The 27,122-nt window shown below is 39.4% G+C and overlaps 1 protein-coding gene across 1 annotated transcript; it reads right to left on the bottom strand.

Moving 5' to 3' along the window:
- Positions 1 to 3,105: 3,105 nt before the first annotated feature.
- aadac (arylacetamide deacetylase) lies at positions 3,106 to 10,446 on the bottom strand. Its single transcript, XM_034548745.1, has 5 exons — positions 10,247 to 10,446; positions 8,121 to 8,349; positions 7,547 to 7,616; positions 6,256 to 6,427; positions 3,106 to 4,104 (listed from the first exon to the last, which is right to left on the bottom strand). Exons 1-5 carry the CDS (start codon positions 10,385 to 10,387, stop codon positions 3,478 to 3,480), a joined length of 1,239 nt encoding a protein of 412 aa, XP_034404636.1. The 5' UTR covers positions 10,388 to 10,446; the 3' UTR covers positions 3,106 to 3,477.
- Between the last annotated feature and the right edge of the window lie 16,676 nt (positions 10,447 to 27,122).

The raw sequence follows: 27,122 nt of genomic DNA, 5'->3' as shown, positions 1-27,122 counted from the left end.
GCCTACTTTCTGGTTACAGACTGCGTCTTTCCTGAGTAGCACGACACACCTTGATTTTAGCATTTAACATTATTAAGAGCAAGTAGCGATCCACATTCAACAATGAGCACCTATGCATGTGAGAATGGCACTAACTCCATTCAAGCCAAGATTCAAACTACTGGCAGAACAGGCAGAGACCCATTTCTCTCTCTAGGAAAGGAAAACTGCACTGATCTTTCCATATTCAAATCGCAAACCAATACCCACTGCTTTTAATGTGTGATTGTTTACTCTATGTTCTTATTATTTTTATTTATTAGGGTCCGAGCAACTGACAAAGTCCCTATTTGTTTTACCTGTAATTTTAGTTATTCTTATTTTTTTAGCTTTTAGGATGGTATGTAAAGTGTCTTTGAGTATCACGAAAAGCGCTATATAAATTAAATGCATTACCGTTATTTTTTTTTTTTTAAGAGACAAAAACAGCTGCTTGAAGTTTTATTTGCACATTTTATAAAAAGAAGCCATTTTCATTTATTTTATTCAGAAGATTCTTTTCTTGAAATGTAGGCCTTCAATTCATTGTAGATATAGATTTGTTTTCTATATAACTGCCATACAAATTCAGTGTGTCTGTATGTTAAAAGCATCCTAATAAAAATGACATGGAAATGCAGTGTTGAATTATTTGATAGACATACGGATAGGCTACAGAATGCAATTTGGACCTTATGAGGTTCAGATCTTTGTTTTCAATTCAAATTGAATACCCCTGATGTAGATGGTCAAATTTACTCACACTACCATAAAATCACACTTGAACAAAGAAGGGGTTACACACATACATCCCTATCAATTTTATTATACTATAATATGGAGCTCACTTGAGACTTGAGATGTGCCCAAATTATCCCTCTCTTTGCCATATTTCTTAATCATTCTCAAAGCTCAATCACAAAATGTGTGTATGCAAGGTGTGAGAATGTTTTGAAGTGTGTACATTGTTAAAGCGTGATCTTTACTTATGGTATGTGGCTCATGAAATGTCATTGTGTGTAGCCCTTGTAGTGGATATCCACCGAGAGATCAAAAAACGGAAATGTCCGTGACAGAATCTGAACTAATACTTCTTTCAGGAACTGCTCTCCCGACCCAAAGGGCACCAAGTGGTTAGACTCAATTCACCGTGTGCCTGTACAAACTCAAGCTAGGACTTTGGGTGATCCATGGCTCTCGAACCTTTACGGCTGACCCCACCTTTGTGGTTTTACAGTCATTCACATTCCTGAAGACATAGAGAGCATTCAATTGTAATAAACAACTTAAGGACAAATGTACTTGAATGTACCTAATCGTAGTAAGTCCTGTATTTTATATATATATATATATATATATATATATATATATTGTGTATATATATCAGGCCCCGGAGGAGGGGGAAGGCTCAGTTCTGTCTGTCTGCAGCTGCAAAGGCCCTCTGCAAGCAGGAACGTCTGAGGGGACATCCAGCTGACTTGAGAAGCAAGTACCTAGTCACCTGGTTTCTAAAATACCACAATTATGATGAATGAATCCTGGACGCCAGATCTCTCCCTCATGGCTCTGCCGGTTCCGCCTCTTCTCTGGTACTGTGTTCCCGACCTGTCGACATTGGCAATCCCGTGCAGTCTAATGTGCTGAAGATTTATTCCAGCAACTATTGAGAGCAAGAGACTAAAAGAAAAGACTCTGAGATGACAGACTTTTTAAACTAGCAAAGTTGGGACAATGAACACTGCTGCTAAGAAGGAGGATGATAAGATGATTCAGCATCCTGCTGTGAGAGATGAAGACAAGGAAGAACGGTTCAAGCCGAACCTCAACAAAGAAGACGACCAGGTTCCGAAAGACGAATCCAGCGAGAGATGGAAAAGTGCAATTCAAACAACATCATCCAACAAGATCTAGATGTCCCAAGAGGAAAGCCACCATTGCCTGCTCCTTAACCTCCCATCTGCCCATCAGAGCCGTCAGGTGAAACAATACCATTTACAGATGTAAATTAGTTGGATGTTTCCGAGGCCAAATATATTTAAATTACGGAATAAAATAACCTCAGATAGAAATATCTTAAAGATCTAAATAAAATTGTAATTTAAACATATTACGGTTCTTTACAATCTTCCCTGGTGCTTCATAAACTCTCAACTGCTGACCAGTGCATAACTGTTTTAAGCTAAATTTAAGGTATGAACTTGAACAACGGATTTAATTAATACTCATTCGGCACTATAATCCTTTTCATTTAGTTCTGGTTCATCTTTATTCATTGTACTGTTCATCACATTCTTTATTCATCCCCTTCAATTTGTTTATTTAACATTTATTCATTACTATTTTGTTTAGTAGTTTAGTATGTAGTCCAATAAATGTTTCATTTATAAATAACTTGATCATTTGATTTGTGTGTATATAAAATAATAGGTCCCTGTACACTGAGAAGAACTCTCCGAGATTAAGATTTAATTGATTAATATAACATTTTCAAGTTTTCCCTATTTTTCCAAATTTGTGTGGAATCTAAAATTGAATCTTGTGTTAAATTCTGTTAGTTAAACTAATGGTACCATCATTCTTATTTACTAATGTATGGGGTTTTATAAATCATAATTTAAATATTCATTATTGTTACATATCTAGATATTTATGTATTAAAATGTATTAAATCTGCTCCCTGTGTACCACATTTTTATGGTTTACACAGCTAAGGGCGTGTTCTTTCCTTGTGGAAAACAGTGTTGCTCTAATTAAACACATCACTTGCCAGCAACCATTACACAGAAATTCTACTTTTGCAAACACATCTAAACAATCTTAGGTTTCAGTATCAGCTGCAGTCAATGTTATCTTTGGCTTAATCATGTTTTACTTTTGTGAAAATCCTTTCCTCCTTTGCCAAGACTTACTCTGAATTCGTTAAACCTCCAATTTCTCCTGTGGCATGCTTTGCTAATTCACAATATTGATATTGACGCAATATTTATGTAAGATCAGGTAGAAGGTCATGTGATGGGAAACAAGAAAGAGCAGCGCCATTAAAGGTCAGTTTGCCAGCTAAAAAAAACGTAAAACTGTCCACAACATGACAACTGTGATATTCCACAGTTTGACTTTCTTCTTCAGATCTCTCTGGGTAGAATTGTGTTTGGTGGAAAATGAACACAATACTGTACTGCAATCAAGTACAATACTTGAGTAGTGATGTCATATGTGTTGGGTTCTACTCACACCACCTTATGTGAACAAATCAGCACTATTCTTTTCCTTCTGGCATCTAATGTGGTCCATGAGTGGAAAAACAGACAAAGTTGATTATTTCTCAATATATTCACCAAAAAGTAGCTTGACCAAAGAAAAAGAAAACTTGAACACCAGATGTGAAAGAATTGCACTGAACCAAAAACTAGTGCATTGTTTGGAATAGTTGGAATGAATATTTATAGTCAAGAGTTTTTTTTACAAGTTTTCCTCCAGCCATTTGATATAGTTGTTTGTCATGCGACGTGCGATCAGGAAGTCAGTCGGCCACACGGTGAACATCAACCCTCCATGAAATCCTGTGTCATAGTGTTCATGTGTCACCTCAACACCAGCAGAACGGAGCCGTGTGACATACATGATCCCATCATCTCTGAGAACATCATACTCACATGTCAGGATGTAGGCCTTGGGCAGAGAGCGTAAGGCAGAGTCTGGAACAAGCAGGGGTGAAGCCCTTGGGTCGGCAATAGATTGAGCAGGTCCATCCATGCCAACGCCCTCTCCTCCGACTCCCTGCATCACAGCAGGAGCACTATAGTTGTATTTTCTATGATATGTTTCTGGCAGAAAGGCGCTCCAGTTGACAAACTTTAGCAGGCTAGAAGACTCAGGGTTGTTGTGAGTGTTGTCCATCATGGCTCTGAAAAGGGCCTTGTCGCTGGTGAAGTACTCACTCCAGAAACGGACCATGAGGGTGCGGGGCAGAATGGGCATGTCCTGATTTTGCTGATATGAAGGTGTGTTGAGATCCAGAGCCTGCAGTACAGGGTAGATGAGTGCTTGGGCCTTCAAATGGACCTGCTGTCCAGGCTCTTTTTGTAACTGTGAAGAGAGAGAGAGTGAAATGTTGGCATTTTTATAAAGAAAATTCCATTGAGTATTTGTCATTACAACTAAATATGGGCTGAACATTTTGAGAAATAATAGAGTGTGATCTGATTAGATTAGTTATGGTTGTTCACAGGTGTTCTATATGTGTTTGTCTCTTCACTGAGCTGTTGAGAACAGTTTGGCTTAGGGTTAGCCCTAACCCACTTGCTCAACCAGCCCATACTTTATGCCAGAAAAAAACTTTGTACGCAAAATAAAATGAGTAGGAAAGTGCTGCAATAGAACTAAATGTGTTAATATGAGAGCAAATAAACCTGTTTTTATGGAATACTGCCCCTCCACTCCCAGGATTTAATCTATCCATGCGCCAGTCGTAGAATGTACCAGATGCTGCAGGGAAGTAAGCACTGCGTCAACAAGTGGTGTTTGCTCCTCTAGCTGTTTTTATGAGAAATATGACAAAGGCATAGAGCACTTTTGAGGGGACAGCGATGTCCAAAGAGGGTGGATTCAGGCGGCAACCTCCAGGTTGGAGAAGTAAAGCCAAAGGCGGAAGTGCCCTACATTTGCATTCTTTCAAATGGCCATCAAGGGGCGACTACCTTTGTTTGGAAAAAGAAGTAAGAAGTTGTATATAAGTCTTTGAGAAAATTACCCTACTCCTCACTTAAATTATGTCCTCAGTAAACATTGTAAACATGAGTGTATGGTCTCAATCGCTAGTTTCAAGTCTTCTTCAACAGATTGATGTTCATTTAGTAAACTACTCTCCCATTTAGAGTAAAATAGACTATAAATCAGGGTATGCTTTATGGTGCGGCTACCTTGTGATTGACAGGTAGTCCTGTCTGGGAGTTGTCTGTGTCTTTGTCTTTGAACTTTTACCCTTTCACAGTTCATTGAAGTTAATCGTAAAATGTTGGTCGCATATAAATGTCAATGTTTGGTTGTATTTATCTCTACCTTCTTGTGTAACTCCCAAAGAAAATAAGATGGCGATGGCCAAAATGGCAAATTCAACGCTTCAAAACGGCAGTCCACAAATCAATGGGTGACGCACGGTAAACTGTGTGTCCATTTCTTAAAAACATGGGATCATCCTCAAAACAGTGTGAACTAGTGAGTGCACTGTTTTTTTGCCTAGAAGCAAACAGATCCCTATCTAGCAGCCAGATGTCTGACTCATGAATACAATGCTGTTGCCAAACATCTACTCATAGGGTGCACAGGGACATGATGTCTGCTCCAAAGTCGTGTAGGCCTAGAAAGTGAAGCACTACTCTTTCCATAGTGCAACACCATAAGTTCTCCATGCAGATCCTCCATAGGGCATTGTGCACCTGTTGGCTGGTATGCGATGCTTTTCTTTGAGTTGATTCCCACCCCCTCCAGCATTAAAGCAGCGTCAACTGGACTGGATGTAACAAGGCCCATCACCCGCAATGAGCCATCAGATTTCACAATGTAGTGGTTTGTTCACACTGTCACTGAAGTGAAATTGTTTCCTTTCCTTCTAATTTTGTCTTTACGTGTGTTTCTTACACTGTGGTTTGCCAAACGTGACACTGCTTCCTACATAGCGACACAAACATGCCAAATATAATAAGCACATATGGGCACAAGAAGAAAACTCATGCAAAGTCCTTTGATGCCATAGCTCTTTGGGTTAATGTCACAGTTGCTAGAGAAATGTATTGTAAGTGATGTCTTTCTAGTTCCCATTCCTGTGGTGTTGAATTGGCTCATCTCGGCTCGGTGCATAAATGCAAACTTCAGTGTGCGTCATCGCAATACTTTATTGCACTATACTTGCATACAACAAAAGCATAGTCTTGTCATTCCAAGTAGTTGTACTGTGTGTGAAACGGTGCTAAAGCTAGAGGATAGTTTTAGAGAATTCATAATAACCTAAACCTAAATCACTATTTCAAAAGAAAATTCCAAAGAGATTAATTTAAGAGAGCTAAACTCCTCACCTTGTTAAGGCTTATTCTTTGTGCATTGATTGTATCTGTGTGCTCATAAAATGTACTGTTTCTTTTTTTTTCTTTAATGTGCCACCATGGATCTTGCATGTTCTTTTCTTCAGGGTAATACAATACTATTTATTATAAACTGGCTCATTAATATTGCATTCAGTACCTGCTGTGAGACAGCAGCTGCCAGGTTCCCTCCAGCACTGTCCCCAGACACAGCAATGCGTCCTGGGTCCACAGAATACTTAGCCAGCACCCCCTTCTGGAGGAAGTGTTTGACCACACGGTATACGTCCTCATATGGGACAGGGAAGTGGTGAGCAGGGGCAAGTCTGTACCTGGAAAAGCAGAAAGGTGCAGATTAAAGCAGAAGCATAAATAAACATGAACTTCGAAGGCCATATGCACAGAAGACCTTTTGAGCCATGGAAAATAAACTTTGAGATATTATTAAGGGAATAACCAGATCATCAAATTTACTTTTTTTTTGTTACTGAAAATAGTTTGTTATCACATTCACAAGCAGTTCAGCTTTCTCATTTCATTTGTCAGATGTTTGTGAGAAGAAATAAGTCAATTTAAATGTATCTTCTAGCATATGTGTGAAATTAAACAAATGTGGTGAAATAAGAATGCATAACTTTCTCTTCCTGTAATCAAACTACAGTGATATATGCATGACTTTACTGTGTTTTAGACCTATAAAAAGTAATATCCATTGCATAGAGTAACTAACTTAATGTTAAAAAAAACATACCTCAAAATCTTGCTGACTTCAAGTGTTGCAACAACTGCAAACGTTGGTGAAATAAGGCCCATTAAATTAATTTGCTGAATTGTTTTGGGATTCAATCTAAAAGCCAAATGTGACACATGGCTGACTGAGATTGTGAAATGCTAGAATTACTCATTCAACCATCAACTAATTACAGACAGGAATTCAGATGAGGCAGAAAAGGCAAAACCCCCACAAACCAATACACGGACTGTCAAATATGCTGTGTCAACCAGCACAACCGCGTTATACACATTCAAAAAAGAAAGTATCACTTGATGACTGCGTACTGGACTTTCAACCTAACTGTTGATTGACAAAGCTAAAAATGAATAGTAAATAGTGAATAAGAGGATAGAGAGGGAGCATTGGCCAAAGTACTGAGAGCCAGAGCTGGAGCAGGACGTGCCAAAGAAAAAAGTGTGTGTGTAGCTGTGACTGGCAAAGGCATGGCGAGACCCAAATGAAAACCTGTTAGCTTCACTCTACTGCATCCTCACTTCCATCTCGCCTGTGACTAATGAGGGAGGACAGGCTCATACGGCAGCAGAAAATTGTGTGAGTGGCAGAGAGAAATAATTTGGGGAACAGTATGAACTATGAATAATACAAATGGAACAGGAGTGTGTGCACTATATTACAGTAGCTGCATATATCTGGCAATACAATATGAAACACTTACTCTACAGACAGAACCACTGCGTCTAGCTCGGTGACAAGTGTTCTGGCCAGGAGATCATATGGACTCATCCCTGCATAGATAGAGAACATGTATCAGAACAGAGACTTTAAAGTGACACAAACCATCACAATCATGGATATCCATTCATTCACACATCACAAATCACACACCACCTTACATGAAGGTTACACTGCAGTAACAGTGATGAATTAGCTTCCTGGCAAGATCTGTGTGTCTGTAATTGTTACAGCCGTTCAACAGATTGCAACAACAGCATGAGATGTGTCAGACCGTATGCACATTCATGTCTTTACGTTTTGGATTAGCAAGGCCAACCACCCTCTGAGGTTCCCACCGCTCCAGCAGACGGTGTGTTATTTCCTCATGAAACTTGGAAAGTGTTGTGCCTTGTGTAGTTTGTTCACAATAAATAATCACAATAGCTGTCACAGAGGCTATGTAAAGCTGTAAAGTAATTTGTATTACTCATTCATCCATATATCCATCTATCCATCTTCCCTCCAGTCATAATTCTGTGTGATGAAGGAGCAGAGAGGGCAGCCTATCAACTTACGGGAACTACCCAGGCACCATCCTCCACCGTGCAGGTATATGACAGCTCGACTGAGCTCAGTGTCACCGCCTCTCTGCTTCGGCTGGTACAGCACCACCTCCACTCCATCAAAGGTCTCCTCCGTCACCTTGATATGCTCGTCAGACACAGGCACTACCTTCTCAGCCAGAGTGATGAAGTACATAACCCCCATGTAGTCCTTCAGCCCCAGTAATTCACTGAGGTCTGCCTGGAAAGTGAAGCGGAGAGACAGCATGAGATATAAAGACAGACACATTACACAACTGATTATTGTTTATCAAACCTGAGCCATAGGTGTTACGTCTGATACTTATAGTAACGCTATTTGCAGGCAGTTTATCCCCAGTAAACAATCACCTTGACCGAAGCTCATCATTTTCAAAGCACAAAGGGTAAATATGCTTAACATGGCCATATTGCAGAGGGTGAGAAGGAGATAGTCATATGAATGTTGCATGGTAAAATGTCAACAGCCCCCTTCATTTATTTCCTTTCAAAGTCGAAACTACATGATAAGTTATAAAAGCATGACTCATACTCCATTATGTCTGATGCCGCAGTCAGTGGCTTTTATGAGGCTAATCAGCTGATGCTCTTCTACTGTGATCACAACACACATACAGTGAAGCACATCCGTTGAGAAAATAATCTCTCTCTCTTTGTCACAGGTCATTTGCAAAAGTAAAAAATAAAAAGCCAAATAAAAGAGTAAAATCCTAAAATGTAAAATATTTGGTTTGTAACAGAAAGAGATATAAGTCACTTACTATCCTCCTGTTCTCCAAAAGTAACTCTGAATCACAATGTAACAAGTAATCTAAATATACCGTGATCAAGTAATCAATTATTTGGCCCCTGTGCATTCCTTTTAATCGTTGCTCTGATGTCCTTAGGAGACAAAAATGTCCATGTAAAAAAACTGCCATATTAATATTATGTTACAGTTAGATTGTTTTAACCAACTTCTTCCCTGATCATAATATAATATACAAATAAAATAATTGTAACCCTTTATATGCCAGTTTGTGAGCAATGCCACTGTTGTTTTTCATGAGAAAAAAAACAACAACACAACATTCTGATTACTTTCTGTAACTGCTTTTTCACAGTCTGGGGGCGATTAAAATGATTAGCAACCACATTATGTCGATGCTTTGCATCAAACACTGCAGTGCTCTATAATAAAGCAGCAATAACCAGAAAGGAAATCAGGACAATAGTATGTGTTTGCTCCACAGGGCAAATATGAGAACATGACTCAATCTGTTGAAAAATAGTCAAAACAACACAATGTTGAACCTAGATTGTTGAAAGCCTGCTATAGTAATATGCATGATGTTATGCTGTTATGGCCGTGAGATCAAAACATTGTGATAATAATGGGTTTCAATGGGTAAAGTCTTGTCCTTATGGGTCTGAATGTCTGTATTGTGACCCATCTGTTTTCTTTAATTTAATGAGGTTGAACTTCCAACATTCATTGTCTGCATACAGTCAAAATACAAGGGCATGAATATGGCCAAATAATTCAATAATGCAGGCTCAAATACAATTTTTGAGTGTGATAAATTGTATTAATTCAAATAGAATTGACTTAATACTATACTGTTATAGGAAACAGTAGGAAAAATGTTAAGAGTGCCAAAGGTGTGGCAAAACAGCCATTTAACAATACTTACTTATAGTATTCGTCATAGTCATATGGGCTACAGTAAACCACAGTCATAAACAGAGTGGAGTTTACTTAGTAGGGTCTATTATTAGAACAGGTGAGCAGGACTATACAACACATGGATTAGCATCTGACATAATCTGGTGTAACAAGCATTTATATCTACATCAGCAAAATACAATAAACGTGTAACCTGTTTCCATACTTACAGAGAGAACAAACAAAACCAAGACGAGTTGCTTGTTTGTGGTTTGACATATGGCCAAATGACTTAATCATGTATTAAACTGAAATAAGAACTAAGTGTACATTTACCCACAGTGCTGCATAGCTTTTTGCTCTATGGATTCATGTCCAAAGTAAATATCAGTAGGCTACCAGCCGATCTAATGTTAAGATAACCTGCACGAATACGGTTAGTTTTTTTCCTTACCAGGTGGCTGAGACTTCTGAAGAAAGAGTTGGTCAGCATGAGTTTCCATCTCTCCTCTATTTCCTCAGGAATGGGCTCATAAATATAATACGCCGTAAAAGAGCAGAGAGCGACGATTACAATGATGCTTCCAAACCTCATTTTACAACGTGCGTGGCCAGCAGCTGACTGCAGTGTGCGCACAGAAACAAGCTGTTAGCTGCGCGTGTTAGTCTCTCCGCTGCGCGGCTAAGCTTACGCTCGGAATTAATGTGGGATCCAGACCAGCTAAATATGACAGCACGTGTTTAGTGTCATTTGATGGATATCAGCGTGCATGTTCGGAGCTTTTCTTCGCTGCGCGTTCCGTCATGCGCGTCCGTCACGTGGAGCCGTAGAATTAAATGAAGTGTTAGTGATATGGAGACAGGCGAGCGCGCCCCCGCAGTCCTCACGAGGCAGAACCGTCCCACCTTGGCCCGAGCCGCAAATTCCTCAGGTGCCTCCCGACTGGGTTGTGTTGCCGACAGCTTACACGGGACGCGCCGCTGCACTTTAAAACTACCGAGATGCAACTTAACGATCGTAGTTTGTTAAAACAACAGTTGCGCATGCATCCACCTTTGTTTCACCCCCCAACGTTTCCACGGAAAATACATGTTAAACGGTCCCACGTGACTCCAGATCTCTGCAGATCTGTGCTGATCCGCATGTGGTTCTCGGGAACAGAATGTGTGCAGTGGGCTCAGACTGTATCCATGGCCCCTTATGACGAGAGAAACATATATCTGTGGAAACAAAGTGGCTGGAGTGCAGACAGCTAAACAGCTACGGCTGCAACTTGCAGGGCAGCCGAAGCTAATTATATTATCGGTGACAGAGCCAGATGAGATGTCTCGTTTCCTGGCAGGACTGACTGTCAAAGCAAAACGACTCTCTCACGTACTCACTTTGTAAAAGGGTCCCGCAGGAGCAACGGAGTTAGTGCTGCAGGAGTTTGACAAAGACGTTGTAAGTTCAGGAGAGAGTGTGTGTTGCTCCACATGTCGTAATGCAAGGAGTACAACATCCAAGACAACAAGTCACGAGTCTAGTGTTATTTCTAGCAGAAGTCAATCTCACATGGGTGGCTAGGACAAAAAGCGTGTTCCATACACATGGAGTATTTGATAGATGATCAACTCTATTCACACTGTTAAATAGAATAAATGAGAATGAGTAGTTAATTATCTTAACATATCTAAAGTAAACTTCAGGCCCTCTTGTTTTTAGATGAAGAAATACTGCAGAGCCCTGGTCATGGGAGGGCACTGTTCATGCTAGTTCACATTCACGAGTATTGAAGGGAGTTTGTTGTACAGTTGTTACATCTATCTGCAGGGAACTTTCTCAGAAACATAAACCACATGCCTCCACGTGACTTTGTGTTAACCTCTGATCATTTTTAAACCATTCATGCTGGAATTTGGAATTAGCTGGCGTTTAGGTGCAGGCAAGTGTCTCCTTCCATCAGCCATCAAACTCTATTAAGATGCAATCTGTGGGATCCAGGATGTGACGGAGGCTTGGTGAATGCCTCTGAGAGATGGATCACTGCTGAGCAGTAGAATACTGAATCTCTTCTCTGAATACAAAATTACACTTCAGACACTCTGGGATTCTCCCTGGAATTCCCTCCCTCCTTTTCGCCTGCAACCACCGGCCTGCACTCAGCTTCTAAGGTAGACAACCTTACTTGGTTGGTAAATCTTTCATGGAGCTCTCGTCACTACTTGCATCCTCTCAGTGGGGCGCACGGGTGTCAGAGGGAGCGTGGGTGAAGACTTTGTCTTCATCTAGGTAAAGCCATGCTGTGCAGTGCTGTGCCGCTTGGTCGCCTAGCATCCTGCTGTGTGTGGGGGTAGCTCAAGCACATGTAAAAATGTCTGAAGACTCAAACAAGGAGTTTGAGTAGTGTGTGAATGTGTTAAAGTGTGAGCGCTTGGCCATGAGTCATTCCTTTGTGCGTGTTTGTGCGAGTTTAACACATCTACACAGGCACCACAAATTATTATAATTAAGTATCTCAATCCAGACCTCCACTTCCAGTGATGCGTATGAGTTTAATTCTTTTAATCCGTAGAGCTTTGCTGAGGCAAAGAATATTGGCTGCATGACAAAAGGACTTGATTGTGAGTTCTACTGATATGACACTTAAGTTTGACAATCTCGAGCAGTTGTGCAAACAATCTCATGAGCTTAACATTTGCAAATAAATTAGCGCTTTATTTTCTCTGGCTCCCTTTGCATGCAAAACTCGTATTAAACAAATTACTAACCTTCTCCCTTATGTGTTTGAATCCCACAGTGTTCCAACTGAAACATATGCAGGCTGGCTTCATTCCTGTCATGTGCGAACAGGGGAGGATAGATATTGAACATGTGGATAATCATGTGCACAGCTTCATAAAAGCCTGCACCTGCAGCAGAAAAAAAAGCCATGATCATGCATGCGTATACATATGTATGAATACTCAAAGCACATCTAGTCAAGTCAATTTTATTTATATAGACAATATGAAAAATTTGCCTCAAGGGGCATTACAATCTGTACAGCAACACCATCTGTCCTTTGACCTAACAAACAATCACCTTGACCGAAGCTCATCATTTTCAAAGCACAAAGGGTAAATATGCTAAACGTGGCCATATTGCAGAGGGTGAGAAGGAGATAGTCATGTGAATGTTGCATGGTAAAATGTCAAAAGCCCCCTTCAATTATTTCTTTTCAAAGTCGAAACTACATGATAAGTTATAAAAGCATGACTCATACTCCATTATGTCTGATGCCGCAGTCAGTGGCTTTTATGAGGCTAATCAGCTGATGCTCTTCTACTGTGATCACAACACACATACAGTGAAGCACATCCGTTGAGAAAATAATCTCTCTCTCTTTGTCACAGGTCATTTGCAAAAGTAAAAAATAAAAAGCCAAATAAAAGAGTAAAATCCTAAAATGTAAAATATTTGGTTTGTAACAGAAAGAGATATAAGTCACTTACTATCCTCCTGTTCTCCAAAAGAAAAAAAGCCATGATCATGCATGCGTATACATATGTATGAATACTCAAAGCATATCTAGTCAAGTCAATTTTATTTATATAGACAATATGAAAAATGTGCATTACAATCTGTACAGCAACACCATCTGTCCTTTGACCCTCGCTTCTGATCAAGAAAAACTCTCTGAAGACCTTCAAAACCCTTTTAAGTTACTTCTTCCAAAAAAGTAAATGCAGCAGTGGCAAACAAACAAAGATCTCTAATCTCGATTGTGTTTTCAAATGATCAAAGATTATCAATATTTGACTCTTGCCACATGTGACTACTGATTCTGATAGTGTCCTAAATTGTGTATAATGTTTTTCAATGTGGAATCCTACAAGTCCTAGTAATGTAAATCCCCCAAAGAATCTAAATATCTGTCTCCGTCTTATTTTTCCAGAGAGCCAATGGAATGAAAAGTATGTATAGAGTCAATATTTGGCATTTAAGCTATTTTTACTTTGGCTTTGTAATCAAATGTTGACCAAACCCACAGAAATAGCAATGTGTGATGAGTTAGTCTTTACAGATTCAGTTCAAAACATGTGGCTGTATGAGAGAGATGTACACAAACCTAACCATACTTTTTAAAGAATACTGATTACAAACACAAAATATGTTCATGTGTATTCCATCAAACTATTTCACCTTGGTCCAGAGATGATATCAAAACAGTATCTGTGTTAATAAACAAGAAATGCAGAGGAGTCAAATACATGAAGTCTGGGCAAATTCTTTGAATATCTGTTACAGTGACTTGTGCCAGATTAATTAAACTACAATAGGGAGATGGGAAAATGTTTATTTTCCTTGTCATGACTGATCTATTCATATATATATATATCTGTTTCCAGTAATCCTGTGTCTAAACTGGGTAAACCAACTGGCTTTCATTTCATGCTGTAGGCCAGAAACTGAGCCACAACCTGTCCATTTATAATCATGAGCCTGGCAGGTGGCCTTGTGCTTGTTGGGCCATCCTCTTGTCACTTGTCCAGCCAAAATACCGTGCATCCTCCATCTCAAGTTACTCCATGGCTGCAGCTTGTTTTTCAATGTGTTGGTTCTTCCGTCATTGTAACTATGTGTGCGTTAGTATGGGCACCTATCTGTGTCACGGCTGACTACTAAATTAACTGGGGTATCAATTTATAATATTGAGATAAATAATGATTGACATAGTAAAGGAAATGGCTATTTATAATTGCAGGAGCTGACATACGGTGATTACATTCCCACTAAACAGTTTTTTTCCATGCCATCTCAGCAACTATACTGACCAAACTGAAGTGTTTCTCTCTTGGAGCCTAAGCTCCAGTACGGCAAACAATGACATTGCATTATGTTCCCGTATTATATTGTCTCAGGGTGCTGCCAGCCCCTGCATAGAGAGAATCTGAGAGTTACAGGTGTGAATGACAGCACCTTGTCTATCCCGGGAGCATCATGTTACATACTGGTGAGTCAGTGATTTTATTACTGTATAAACACAAGTCAAAGATTGGCACTCTATTGCCAAAAAAGGTAAACACAGTATTAAATCAGTAATCAACCTTTTGGGTGGAGGATCTAAGTTAATAAGAGAGAGTTATAGACTGCACATTCTGTCAAAAACAATGAGGATCCAAGCCATTGCTGTTTCACACTAAAGAGAGAGAGAGAGTCGATTGGTGTAGCCAAATTAAACAAAATTCGCATTTTCCAAACACAGTTTGTCTTTTTTGACTATAGGCTATAACCTATAGTGGCCATATCTTTATTTTGAAGTAACATATGAGCTAACATGTATTTACTAAGCCCTGACATGATGAAGCTGGCAACATTCTATATTTTATTTTATGTAATGTACAAATTTAATGGAAAAAATGAAACAGGTAATGGATTTATTCTGCAAGCTAAAGCAAAACTAAAACACATATAGTAAATAAGCAACAATGTTGCGCTGCGTTACATGTCTCTTCCTTAAACATGTAGACTTTTTTTAAATAAATCTTAGAAAACCATTTACACAGACAAACACATTCTTGGTTTTGGTCTATGAAACTATAGTAACTAAAAAATATATAAAAAGACGCTAGCCCTTTCCTTAAAAGTGCCAACAGATCCCCAAACCACCACCATTTTTATTTGACACAACATATGTTGGTGCTTTGAGGATAAGGCTGGCATCTTTCTATATATTTTGTAGTTACTATAGTTACAAATATCTAAAGTAATGTATTGTATTTAATGACAATTATTGTATGTTGTATTATAACAAACTGTTCTTCAACACCATCAAAAAACTACATGAGCACATTAAATCAATAAAGGTGTGCTCTTCAGTGCTGGAACAGAAGGCATGAAACAATAACAATATTCATGAAGGACTTTCAAGTTGTGTTCTCAGTTTGCCATTTCTGTCTCCCTTTGACTTAAAACTCCCTTTAAGCCATTAAGGGAAAATATTGTCCGGTAGATCAGCCTTGTACTGTGCACATGTAAGCATGTTATTCAATGAAAGCAGCAAAGATCTTGAGGTTTATTATTCTCTCACTGTGCTCCATGATCATGGGACTGGGTGTAGGAAAACACAGTGGATAAGCTCTTGATCAGTGGTCGCCTATGCAAAACTTTAGTCATGAGGAATGTTGGCCCCTCACCCCGATCCACGTGAATTTGTTCTATGTTATCACCAGACACAAAGATACTATAAGGCATTTGTATTTTGTTGCACATTGACAAGACAACCAATAAACATGGAGAAGCCCAGCTTGACGATGAAGGCACTGCAATGTCATTATCAACCTTATACTCTACTTCAGCCTCCAAATATGTACACTTCTCAGGAGAAACTCTGTAAAAATGCTGACGAATAGGCTGCACCTCACCTACATCCACATCGTGCTCAATCCAGTTAGTGCGGGATGGCACATCCCCAAACAAACGTAGATACTTTAAAATCAGCTCTTCAAATTGCCCACCCTGTTCCTCTGGCAAATGGCCGAACAACCCTCCTAACCTTTTGAGGGTCTCTGAATTTTTTAGCCGACCAGACAGCAACCCCTCGTCAGGCTCGAGAACAGCGTCTTCTAAAGTCTCAACCGAAAGCACACCCACCGAACCAGCCACCAACACCGGACTCCCTGCCATTCCCTCCTGCTGCACCCCATCAGGCGCACCAGCACAGTGAGCATAATAGGGTTTAAGCAAGTTGACATGGAATTGAAATCAAACAGTTCTTGTCCGAGGTGCCTTTAACCACTGTATATGGACCAGAATACTTTGCCTGGAAGGGTGAACTCACCAACGGGCAAAGAGCCAACACTTGATCACCGGCACTAAACTCTCGCACAACAGCCCAGCGATCATACCACTTCTTCATTTTAGCCTGTGATGCAGCCAACAACTGTTCGGCCAATTCCCCTGCAGAATAAAGTCGATGCTTAAAGCCATTTACATAATCAATAAGGTTGGTGGGCGGATCTGACCACTTCCAACCATCTTTAAACACGGACAACGGACCCCGGACAGTATGGCCAAACACTAGGTCATTTGGGCTGAACCCTGTCTCTTTGTATGACTCTAGGGATGCCAAACACAGATATAAATTGCGTCAGGGCCTTAACTACAGATCTTGCAGTTATTGTCCGTAAGGGATATGCTGCCGGGGTACCTGGTGCTTTGACACATATGTCTAAAATGACATCATTTTAGACATATTCAAACCAGCGTTTGCTGCTCTGTAAAGCTGTAATTAAGCATAGCAGTGCGTTGAGATAAAAGCTAACGTCAGCATGCTAACATGTTGACACTGCATATTTGAACCAAATTACATGATTTACCAAACAGTTGCAGAGACATTTAACTCAAAAACACATATTTCAACATCATGCTGGCACTAAAGGTAGGGATCACCAAAGTCAGGAGCCTTATTTCAGTCTGGAAGTGGTGGACTGACCAACAGAGTCATCCAAGCTACCGTGTGGCTAAAATGTCAAAGCCCTTTAGTCTTTTAGTGACAGTGAGAACTTTATGCATACTTATGTGTTATTGTGCCTTGATCCCACGTACATTTTTGTTCACCTCCTTGCAGTGTGCAACAAGACTCCCGCACACTGCCCTCTTCATTTGCATAAAGAGATATTTAATAATAATATTTAGTTCCATATAGTCCATCATGTTACTTTGTAGTCTTTGAACCAAACCACTGTTGTTGAATATCTCTGAATGCAAGTGAAGGGGTCAGTATGTGGGAGTCTTGTTCTATATTTTCGGCCATAAGTATTCTCCTGCACACCTGTCAACCTACAGGTGGGCAAAAGTTTGCTCTTTTATCTTTCATTTGAAATTCAGGCAACAAGATACTGGCAACCGAGACAAGTGTTTCCACCAAGTTTGAGCTCCTCAGCTCTGAAACTGTTTTTCCCTTTTGTTTTTGTTTTGACATTACACCATGAGACTTACTCATATTACTTTGTCATAACCTTTTAAATTCAGTCTTGCAGGAATTTATTGTTGTTACATTGCTGTTTTGATTATTTTTTACCCAGGATGAAAGTGGTGTGGTAAAAAGAAACTAGTAACTATGAGTGTGTGTGTATATATATATATATATATACATAAAGGGGAGTAAAGAAATACACCCTGGTTGAGGTATAAGTAGCTTAAAATAGACATATAGACATACTCAAGCATACTATAATTAAGTGCAGTACTTGAGTAAATGTACTAAATTCGATTCCACCACTGATGTCACCTGAATGTGTTATATTTTACTCTATTCGGTGTCAGAAATGTCTATGTTGATTGTTTTAATATTTAAAAATGAATCTACCTTCATCTTTCATTATCAACTTGAATGAACTTGCATGAAAAAAAACAATAAAGGACAAAACTATTCCAGAATATAAATTTGTTTTCTTCTTTATTATAAAGTTATTATTCAACAGGGCAGGATGTCATCTTTATCACCTACAATAATTGTAGAATATATTATATTCCCAATATTGTTTGCTTGTGTGTTTCTTTCTCTCACAAAAATAGATATAAACATTGAAAAACTGTTTTGGTAAATTATTTCAACACATTGTCACAATTTACAGGGACAGTGAAAAACATACATAGTAGGTTACAAACTGTTTTCTAGTCAGAAATGAGGAAAGAAAAATACAGTTGTAAAGGATTGCTACTAACTTTAAAGTATAAGTCATGTTGCAGTAAAAAGCATAACTTCAAATACATGTCAATTAAATCAGTCCATGTGTAGCTGTTGAACTTTACGTTCCAGCAGATGGCGCCGTGACCTAAATCAACTGCTACAAGACCTAAATGCATCTAATTTACAGCATATTGCACATATATCTTCAAAATTAGGTAGACAACAATATCAATGCTTTAGCTAGATGCTAATTTATTTTTCAAAATTCTCCAGAGGAGAATCAAAAGCTTAGAATAAGGAAAAAAGAGAAGTCATATAATAACATATTGGTCTCCCTGACAATTATGTCTCCAGTATCTCATTCCCAAAAACATACAATGTATAGAACATGTTTGGCTCAATGAGATTCACGCATTTATACCCAAATAGGGAACAGAACTCAACAAATATAATCTCATGATTTCACTATATAGACATTTTGCGAGCTTCTACATTACTTAACCTACAGATAGGGCAGAGGTCATTGCACAGTTTTGTATGTTTTCCACAGACCAACTCATCCAGACTTTCTGGTCCTTTTAACAGAGGGAGCTCTGTTAAAAGGACCTACAAAGGTCCCTAAAGTTGCTTTGGTGTGAGGTGAGGTGTGTTGCTTTGCTGACACCTAAGTGAAAGGTCAACGGTGTGTAAATCACACCCAAACACTGTGGCTTGAGTATCACACATCCACACACATTATGAAACTCTCAGAAATGTACTATGAGCAGTAGTGGTTAGATGGTTGGGAAATTGTGTCGAGATTTAAGATGAGTAATCACACAAACACGTACACAAATAAAAAGGACAGGAATTGGCCCCAATGAAAAACAGATGAAGCATGGTGTGAATGATGGAAGAGGCATGCCGGGTGGATGCAGTGAGACACAGCGTAGTCACCATCAATGACTACACCGTACCGTGTAACATACATGTGCCCCTTGATACTTCTCTTTCACCTTTAAATGTGCACTTTAAATGTTGCCTACTCCTCAGTACACCTCCGCAGTCTGGTTCTCTGTCTGAGTTGAGCAGATGGAAAAACCAGAGGCATGGTACTGGAGAGCTGACGAATTGAATCAGACACACCTACATGCGTAACACCACTTTAGCTATTGAGTCACTTTTAACTCGATCATTTTCTTATTTTCATTTTCTTTAAAAAAAAAACATTTCCTAGAATTGACCAAATTATCTGAACGTATAAGCAGAGTGCTGTATACTATTTATATAATAATCACCACCTTGAGATAAGTTCCCATCCTTCTTCTGCTCATGGTATATCCTTGATTTCCTTGATTTCCACAGCGGCCACTTCAGTTTAAAGCCCAGGAGGTTAAGAATCTCCAATATTTCAAGCCAAACAATGATGCAACATTCAAGAAGGTTTCTAGACGGATGATAGAAAGACTTGTAAAGCACTCAGATTTGTTCGTGTCACATAAATCTTGGCCTGCTCAGAGGACACAGAGACACTGGAAGACCTACTGGGTCTGAATAAGATAAATGAGCCCACATGTTTGTTTTTGAAGGCCTTTTGGCCTCATCTGAGACACTGAGATCATTACAGTGTCCCTGACTGTGTAAGGATGATTTGAGAACCAGGTCCCTCATACACAGAAAATATGTTAGCAGTGTCTGTCATGCACTAAATCAACATTACAGCTTAATTTCTAGCAGTGAGCAGTCTAAAATCAGTAATCATGCTGATGGGATATTTGGTCTATTTTGTAAGGGCATTAGGGGCCTTGTGTACGTTAATTTGGGATACAATGAGTTAAAATAGTAACATGATTCATTATTTTTCAAATAAACATTGCAATAAATGTCTGTTTGGGGCCCTTTTCTAATGTATTTCACCTGTGTTTCTGAGTGCTGTGTTGAGTGTGAAGTTGTTTGTAGCGGTTCTTGAGAAACACCACACCACAAGCCAGCCATCCGGCCCGCTATGAACGGGAATGATTGGACTGGGCAACTACACAACTTACAACTGGTATGAGCATGATATTACAAAAAAATACACTATATGCATACATCAATTTATTGTACATTTAATGCCTGTATTAATATATCATCATCAAATTTGATTTAGCCTGGCCATGAATAAGAAGAAATCCTGAAATGTTCCTGTTACTTTCACCTGCTGCATACTTTTACACACATCATGTTTGCATATGCACTGCAGAGGTGGATTTGATTTCCTGGAATCCATTCACTTCAGTTATTGGAGCCTACGATGTATGTTGGTCAGGAAGTCCACATCGTTCCTGTTATTCTATTAGCAATGAAATGATAATTGCAATGTTATTGTTCCAAAACAAATTTCCACTCAATATGCATCCTGTTGCTTTCTTTATACATTTATTAAATCCTTATTCACAGTTGTGAAATTTTGACACAATCATGCAACTAAGGAAGAGACGTTTTTCATTCATGTTATTCTCCTTCAACAAATGAACTACACGTGTGTTCAATGTGTGGATTTTATCGATGTGCAGATGAAGGAGAATGGTGATCAACAGAGAGCCGGACATACATACTTCCAGCAGGACCTTGATATCCTCTAATGGCTCTGATGGAATGTACTGTTTTTATTGCGGCCATTTGGGCCCAAAGGATCTCAAGGCATGGAAATAAATTGGTATAAAGAAAAGCAGCAGGGGACTCTTTTATTTGCACAGTCCTGGGTCACCCAGATCAGAAACATATGCTGTCATGTTTTCTTCATGTTCAGTCAGTGAGGCCTATGGCGGCAACCTCTGGAATCACTAAACATGACAAGAAGCTCAGAGTGATTCTGACGTACAGCAGCACGCGCTCAGTCACTGCTTCTGTTCAGTCACTCGGCCCTAACTAATGTGCACCGCTCAGTCCTGCTACACCCACCAGATCACAAGCCTGAAGGCTAGTTGCACTGAGAAATATCTTCATCCAAAAAATGTATTGAAATTAGTCGTGTGTATTAAAATTGTGTTTTTGAAGGCAGGTTTCTTTGATTGATATTAGAGCAGTGTATTGTTATTTCGGTCTTGCTTCAGGACGATGCTAAATGAAAACGATGTTACACAACAGAATGACTCACTTGCTCTGACAATGTGAATGTACAGCCCAATTTGACATTCGACACATGTCAGTGATATGTGTATCATACATGTGTCACTGCATGTCTTTTCGGAGTGTGTGCTTTGGTTGTCTTGGCAGAATGGTAGCACTGTCGAATATGGTTACCGTGGTGACCCGATCACTGCAATCAGAGGGATAAACAAAACAGTAAACAAATGAGTTTACAACTCTCCAGAATGACACAGTGTTTTCCTGGCATGTTTACACATACCAAGAGTGAGGTCAGATGCACATGCACTAAAAACATGCTTGTGCATACAACTGCACCTCAACCAATGGGTGAACACTATATATATAGTATTTATTTATTTATTAATATATCCTCTTTCTCAAGACTCAAACAACAACATCAACATGAATAAAGGTGTGACAGACAAGGGTGCAAACAGTGGTCAGAATCAAAGTAAAGTGAAGCCGGAATGGAAAATATGAGAGTGGCCGGTCTGTTTTCTTCTCCCCTGCAGTAGAAATAACTTGCAGTTGATCAGAAACTGACTCACAAGTTCCAGGTGGCAGTAAAGAAGTGATGCTTTAAAAAAGACAGGGGGAAAGAGGGGGGAAAGACCAAATGGTTACTACGTGAGAGAGTTTGAGCTTTGCGCTCCGTCATTGTGCCCTGCGTGTTTTGCTGAATGTGAACCGTAAAGAGAGTAGGTTGAGCATGTTAAGCCGGAGCATTATTTACGAGCTATAGATCTAAAAAAGATGTACACAGATCAGCATGCATCCACCAAAAATACATACAGAGCAGTGGGTGCATTGCCGCTGAGGGGTTAAGTGACTTCATATGTTTAACCATATTGTGTGGAGAAGTTATAAGCTCCCTCATTTGTGTTAGGAATCAAAGGTATGCATGTGGAGATACAGTACACTACACAGATTAATTTGACTGTTTCTCATCATCAGACACAACAAATTAAGCAAATGGCTCACAACCTCACTGATAATGTGTGACTTAATGTTACACATTCTTGACATTGACAGAAAAATAATTACTGAGTTTTGCCAAGGCCGTATAGGAAATAAATTACTTTTTGTTGTTCTTATTGTAGTCGTTGGTCAACTCTGTTCTTTTGTATAGTCTTAAGGGAAAAATCCAAGCAACTGCTTTTGTGTTGTCTTCGTCTTGAAGACTAAAATATGGACTGGCCCTCAAACACGCAGTTGACATTGATATTAAAGTAATTATAATGAGAATATCCCGCTGATCTCAGAGCTGGAAAACAAAGATCCATCATGAACTTATAAAGCAGCCTGCACAGAATCTCCAGCATTTCTTGACCATCTTGAGCATCCTCTGTGGAGCCAAAACTAGTTTTCATCATCACTGTGATCAAAATGCTCATTGACACAGATGACAGTCATTGATATACAGCAATGACTTGTTCAATGCCAAACAGCCATGTGGAACTATGCCTGAGCAGATAGCCCTGAGTTAGGCTGCAAAAGGGTATCCATGCACACTGCATGACATACTACAGTACCGTGGTCAATGATACAAAAGATAGAGACTCATATAGTAATCCTGCAGTAAAGTATTCAGGGGATAGATATTTAGACTGGAGATACTGGCTGATCATGTAATCAATCAATCACTACAATATATGAGTAACGTTCTTGAGAGAAAGTCCTTTTGGAAACTTCTTCTGACGTACCCAAAATACATATGAACTTTTCTGGCCGGCAGCCCAAGGCTCAAAGACACACACACACACACACACACACACACACACACACACACACACACACACACACAGATATACAGTACATGCATGTAAACACACCAAGAGAACACATACATCACTTCCATTGATTTTGATTGCATAGCTCACATGATCATGCACCAGCATGCACAAACACACACACGCACACATGATCATGCACAAGCATGCACAAACACACATATGCACACACACACGCACACACTCACTCACATATTTACATATTCACTAGAGGAATAAGACTGTGTTAACTCTTAGAGACTATGGTCATATTTCTTAAAGCTCCAGGAGGTGTCACAGTGCTGGTTCAACACATTTTAATGCAATGTTAATGCTGTTTAATAAAATCACATTTCAAACCACAGAATTGGAACATAGCCAATTTAACTCCCAGACAAATATCAGACAGCAATAGTCACAATCGTCATGGCATTACCTTAAAAGGCCAAAGGTCACATCAAACTCATAACAAACAGCTGTCAATATGTTTCACTAATGTCATATTGATGAGACGTGTCAACTGGGCTCCTTTTCACAAGTACTGATAAGAGTCCATGGAACCTGAGTCACAGTGTGTGAGGGAGTGAAGTGACAGAACTGAATTTCAGGAACTAGATCGCTCAAAAACTCACACACACATTATCGATAAAAAAGGACTGCATGTGTTTACGTTTGGAATAAAGACAAGACTCTAGCTGTTTTTATTCCAAACGTAAACACATGCAGTCCTTTTTTGTATATGCAGTGTTATCAAAAGCCATTTAATTAGTTTAAGACTTCAGACCCACATTACCGATTTGACGCGTGGCAACAATCACAAACAAAAAACCACAAACAAAAAACAAATGGTCCATACTCCTGTAGTATACTAGTTGCATGTTGTATATGCCGTTCACTACTCACGCATGCTCAATCATAATTCCATTGCTGTTATGGTTCCGTACTGTCAATCATGATATCAACTGTTTGGATCAGCTGGTCTCCTCTGTCCAATAGCACAAGAAACAATTACATCGTTAGCCAATCACCTTGCTGCTGTCTCCTTTGAAATTTGACTTAATGAATTATGAATTTATTCATGCTTTTACGCACCCCTCCACCTCCCCATCTCCACCCAGTCTTCGCAGGTCCATCTGCTTCAGCAACTCATCATTCTATCAGCCTCATCAGCACTACCAGGTCTGGACTGGACGGGGGATTTATCCTTCTGCTGCTCGGGGCAGACGCCCTCAATTATAATCTCCCTGTAGAACTCCCGTAATCACGCATGACATGGATTTTTAAACCAAATCAGATATTACATCATCAAATGAAATAGTTACCGCGTTAATGTATGCTGCAAAGTGTGTGGAAAAGGCAAATACATTTTTGATTTCAAAATTGAAATATATTTGGGATGAAATGGTGGATGGACAGCTTCCAGCCGAGGCCTGGAATGGTTGACTGGACAGTTGAGGAACCAAATTGTTGCCGGCATTTTCTCTTGCATCGTTCATACAAGGAACTTCATAGTAAAGAAAAAGAATTCTGACTATCGGTCCATAAATTGCTGGCTGCTGGGCTTGTATTTTGTAATCCCTTTAGCAAACTACCCAAATGAGGGCTTACAAAACAAATCTCCTTACTCTCTTCTTGTGCTGAATATACAACGTATCATTGATGCTTATGCTTCTCTAGCCAAACTGTAAAAGAGGTATTCTCTTTTTTATTCACTCTGTGAAACACTCTAATGTCCATTTACCTAAACTTTAATGGCATGTCAGTTTAGTTATTTTGTACTTAGTTACTTTTTACAGCCACAAAAGTACTTTGAATTACCATTGAGGGAAATTAGTTTCTTCAGATTACATATATGTAAAATGTGTCGAATCAGAAATCTTAATATGTGTAAGAAATAGTAGAACATTAGATGTGCTCAATTATTAAGAGAGAATTCCACACATGAGGAAAAAACATGTCAAGGATGTTGAAAGAAGGTCTCATGTAAGGGGATATTTTTTCCAAACCACACTATTCCTGTCATTCACCTCCCTCAGAGGTGGGCCCCCAGTCATAACCGAGTGTGAGGAGCTGAGGCCAATGCTGTATGTGTCTACAGATTCCTCAGAGCCTACCAGCTAGCTGTGACTTTTAACAGCTGACCTGTTCCTCCACACTCCCTTTGGACAACACAGAGAGTAGAGAAGAAGAGAGCAATATCAGCTTATCATTGCCCACTATCAAACAACATGCCGCATTATCAAAGACATTTAAAAAACAACAGGAATTTCAATTTTACCTCCAGAAACTTTTAAGCACTGAAGCTTGAAGAATAATATGGCTGCCCTTGTAGTCCATCATCTGGAGTAAATTAAAGCCAAAGGGAAACAGTTTCCTTGGCAAGAAAAACGATGGACCCGATTCAACTTTGTGATCAGCAGAATCACCAAACAAGCAAATCATTTTGTACAGGCCATATATGCACATAAAAACACAGACACAAAAGCTGCTGCAAGCTTTGCTCATCCCACCATCTCCTTGACCCTCTGAGCCTCTTGTCACGGTCAATTTGACATCACCACATACAGTTTTAACGCTGACTTGGCTCAACACACATTAAACTCTACCTTGTGCCGTCCTCAGAAAAGGTCTGCACAATTAGCAGGACAAATCCACTTTGATTGGGATTTAGAAATAAGCATGAAATGAAGTCTTGTTTATGTTTAGATTAAATTGGCGAGGAGAATAGAGAGTCCCTAACGCTTATGAAAGTTGGTAACTGAATCATGTGTGTGGCTATCAACAAGTCTCTGACAACATAGAGAATGTCTTACACCCAGTGACTGTTGCATTGCCCTTCACTAGTAAGAGAAACAACAGCTTAAGCTAACCAATAGGGCTTCTTGGTTTCTGGGTAAGAAACTTGACACGTCGAGACAAAAATCTGATTCAGGCATCAGTGAGGAGGTGTTGGTGTCCACATGTGTTGGTGGGTTGTCCAGATGTTCAAGTGAACAAGTCTGTGACCCCGAAATAACTGATGAAGGGCGTCCCTGTAAACCCCATTCTATGCTAATTATTCGGCTGTCGACGCATGCATTCGTGTGTACGTTTGTGGATTTCCATTGGTTGTAAGGATGAATGTAGTATTTGGAAGCGAAAACACACATATCAGCCAGTTGTTCATATTTTTATATATTTTATTTAAGAATTTGGGGTGATTTATATGTCATATGTATCTACCTTTGTTTGAATTTCGGATTTCCGGATTTTAATTCACCATTATTTATAGAAACTCACTCAAGGTCTTGGATGTAAAAGTCAAAAAGAGACAGACGTGCCCTCTAACATATCTGACACAGTTACTGCACATACCACTAACAGCAGCATGCAAAGGAAAAAAATCTTCGCCTCGAAATATGTGGATTCAGAGACTCAGAGGGACTCTTAGAATTCTGCAAACCATGTCAAAAGGATTGTATATTGAAAAAAGACAAAAATGTAACTGACCCTGGTTTTCCTGGAATGGTGGTTAGTTTGTTGTTTTTATCATAAGCCAAACACACAAATAAAAACAAGCGATTCAAATGTCCCATTTTGAGGGAAAGAAGAAAGTAAAATGCTTTTTGACCTAATTTGTTACACATGTCCTTGTCCATCATGATTGAATGCTGTTTTCATTTGAGAGAGTTTAACCGTTTGTGGCGTAGATAAGCCAAACTCAAGCATATCAATAGTATTATAGATAGATATAGATGTGCGTCTGTGAAAAATAGTTTGGTGAATGTTGGTTACTTCTTAAACCTGATCACAA

The sequence above is a fragment of the Cyclopterus lumpus genome, chromosome 13 (genome assembly GCF_009769545.1).
Source record: "Cyclopterus lumpus isolate fCycLum1 chromosome 13, fCycLum1.pri, whole genome shotgun sequence".
In the NCBI taxonomy this organism is placed as follows: domain Eukaryota; kingdom Metazoa; phylum Chordata; class Actinopteri; order Perciformes; family Cyclopteridae; genus Cyclopterus; species Cyclopterus lumpus.
This window is presented reverse-complemented; position numbering and strand designations above follow the sequence as displayed.

Excerpts from the sequence above, each read along its gene's own strand:
- aadac (XM_034548745.1), bottom strand. The coding sequence starts at position 10,387 with ATGAGGTTTGGAAGCATCATTGTAATCGTCGCTCTCTGCTCTTTTACG. Across the intron at positions 7,617-8,120 it reads ATGGTGCCTGGGTAGTTCCC|GGATGAGTCCATATGATCTC; the intron begins GTAAGTTGATAG and ends CTATCTATGCAG. Across the intron at positions 6,428-7,546 it reads GCAGTGGTTCTGTCTGTAGA|GTACAGACTTGCCCCTGCTC; the intron begins GTAAGTGTTTCA and ends CTGCTTTTCCAG.